Here is a 1,980-nt window from a genome sequence, read left to right on the forward strand (position 1 = left end):
ATGGAAAGTGTCCCTGCCCATGGTGGCACTGGATGGACTTCGAGGTCCCTTTTTCATCCCTTTTCCCCTCACTTTTATTTTTTACCCTTCCTTCTCCCCCTTTTCCCCCTTTTTTCCCCCCACATTTTATCCCCTCTATTTTTCTTCCCTCCTTTTTTTCTCCCTTTTTTCTCCTTTTTCCCCTTTTTCCCCTTTTTTCCCCTTTTTCTTCCTTTTCCCCCTTTTCCCCTTTTTCTTCCTTTTCCCCCTTTTCCCCCTTTTATTTTTTCAACCCTCCTCCTCACCCTTTTTCCCCCTTCCCCCCATTTTCCCTCCCTTCCCCCCCTTTTTCCCCCTTTTGTTCCCCTTTTTCCCCACTTTTCTTCCTTTTTTTCTCTTCTTCCTCCCCTTTATTTCCCCCCTTCTCATCCCCCTTTCCCCCTTTATTATGGGATTTCCTTTTCAGGGAGCTCTGTGGGGTGAGCTCTGGTCCAGGGTGCCATCCCARTGTCCCTCTCTGTCCCCTGCAGGCTGTGGCCAGGCGCTGGACGAGTCCCAGGTGTCCCTGTCCTTCCAGGAGTGGCTGGCCAGCGTCACCGAGCGCATCCACCAGACCATGCACTACCAGTTCGAGGGTCAGTGTGCGGCCCCAGGACAGGGACTGACCCCTGGGCAGAGTGAGGGGGTGGGATTCTGTCCCTCTGTCCCCTCAGAGACTGTCCCCAGGACAGGGACTGTCCCCTGGGCAGGGTCGGGGGGGGGAGGGGGTGGGATTCTGTCCCTCTGTCCCCTCAGGGACTGTCCCCAACTGCAGAATGTGGATTGTCCCAGGGGATTCTATCCCTCTGTCCCTTTGTCCCCCCAGGGACTGTCCCCAGGGCTTTGTCCAGTTGCAGAACATGGATTGTCCTCAGGGGATTCTGTCCCTCTGTCCCTCCAGGGACTGTCCCCAGGCCATTTGAGAACACTTTGGGTGCCATTTTGGGACCATTGTGTCCCTTTTTGGGACCATTTGGATGCCATTTTGGAAACATTTTTGGTGCCATTTTGGGAACTCTTTCGGTGCCATTTTGGGCACTTTGTTGGAACACTTTGGGTTCCATTTGGGAACTCTTTGGGTTCCATTTGGGGACACTTTGGGTGCCATTTTGGGAACACTTTTGCTCCATTTTGGGACCATTTGGATGACATTTTGGAAACGTTTTTGGTGCCATTTTGGGAACACTGTGTCCCCTTTTTGGAACACTTTGGGTGCCATTTGGGAACACTTTGGGTGCCATTTGGGAACACTTTGGGTGCCATTTTGGGAACACTTTGGGTGCCATTTTGGGAACTTTTTTGGTGTCATTTTGGGAATGCTGTGTCCCTTTTCGGGAACATTTTGGGAACACTTTGGGTTCCATTTGGGAACACTTTGGTTGCCATTTGGGAACTCTTTGGGTGCCATTTGGGAACACTTCAGGTGCCATTTAGGAACACTTTTGCTACCATTTGAGATCTGTTTTGGTGACATTTCGGGAATGCTGTGTTGCTTTTTGGGAACTCTTTGGGTGCCATTTTGGAACCCTTTCGGTACCATTTTGGGGACAATTGGGTGCCATTTAGGAACTCTTTAGGTCCATTTTGGGATTTCTTTGGGTCCATTTTGGGAACACTTTGAGTACCATTTGAGAACTCATTTGGTGCCATTTGGGAACTCTTTGGGTCCATTGTGGGATTTCTTTGGGTCCATTTTGGGAACTCTGCTGTGTTGCAGGCCGGCCGGAGCCGCTGGTGTTCCACATCCCACAGTCGTTCTTCGAGGCGCTGCAGCAGCGCATCTCCAGCGGCAGCGGCAAGAAAAGGCTGCCCAACGCCACCACGGGTGAGGGAAACGGGGGAAAACCGGGAAAAACGGCAGGGAAACATCGGGAAAAACGGTGGGGAAATGGGGAAAAAGGGGAAACAGCGGGGAAAGTGGCAGGGAAACATCAGGAAAAGGGGGAAACAGTGGGAAAAACG

The 1,980-nt window shown here is 51.6% G+C and overlaps 1 protein-coding gene across 1 annotated transcript in view; it reads left to right on the forward strand.

Moving 5' to 3' along the window:
- Positions 1–1,898, forward strand: part of CUNH2orf42 (chromosome unknown C2orf42 homolog) — a gene marked incomplete at its 3' end in the record, with an annotated part of 5,042 nt that extends 3,144 nt beyond the window's left edge. The window contains exons 2-3 of the mRNA XM_057389043.1: positions 9–614; positions 1,736–1,898. Of these exons, the coding sequence (XP_057245026.1) occupies positions 9–614; positions 1,736–1,898 (769 nt within the window). The remainder of the gene's footprint in view (positions 1–8; positions 615–1,735) is intronic.
- Between the last annotated feature and the right edge of the window lie 82 nt (positions 1,899–1,980).

This window comes from Malurus melanocephalus, unplaced genomic scaffold (genome assembly GCF_030028575.1).
Source record: "Malurus melanocephalus ecotype Western Australia unplaced genomic scaffold, MMel_1.1 scaffold_3297, whole genome shotgun sequence".
In the NCBI taxonomy this organism is placed as follows: domain Eukaryota; kingdom Metazoa; phylum Chordata; class Aves; order Passeriformes; family Maluridae; genus Malurus; species Malurus melanocephalus.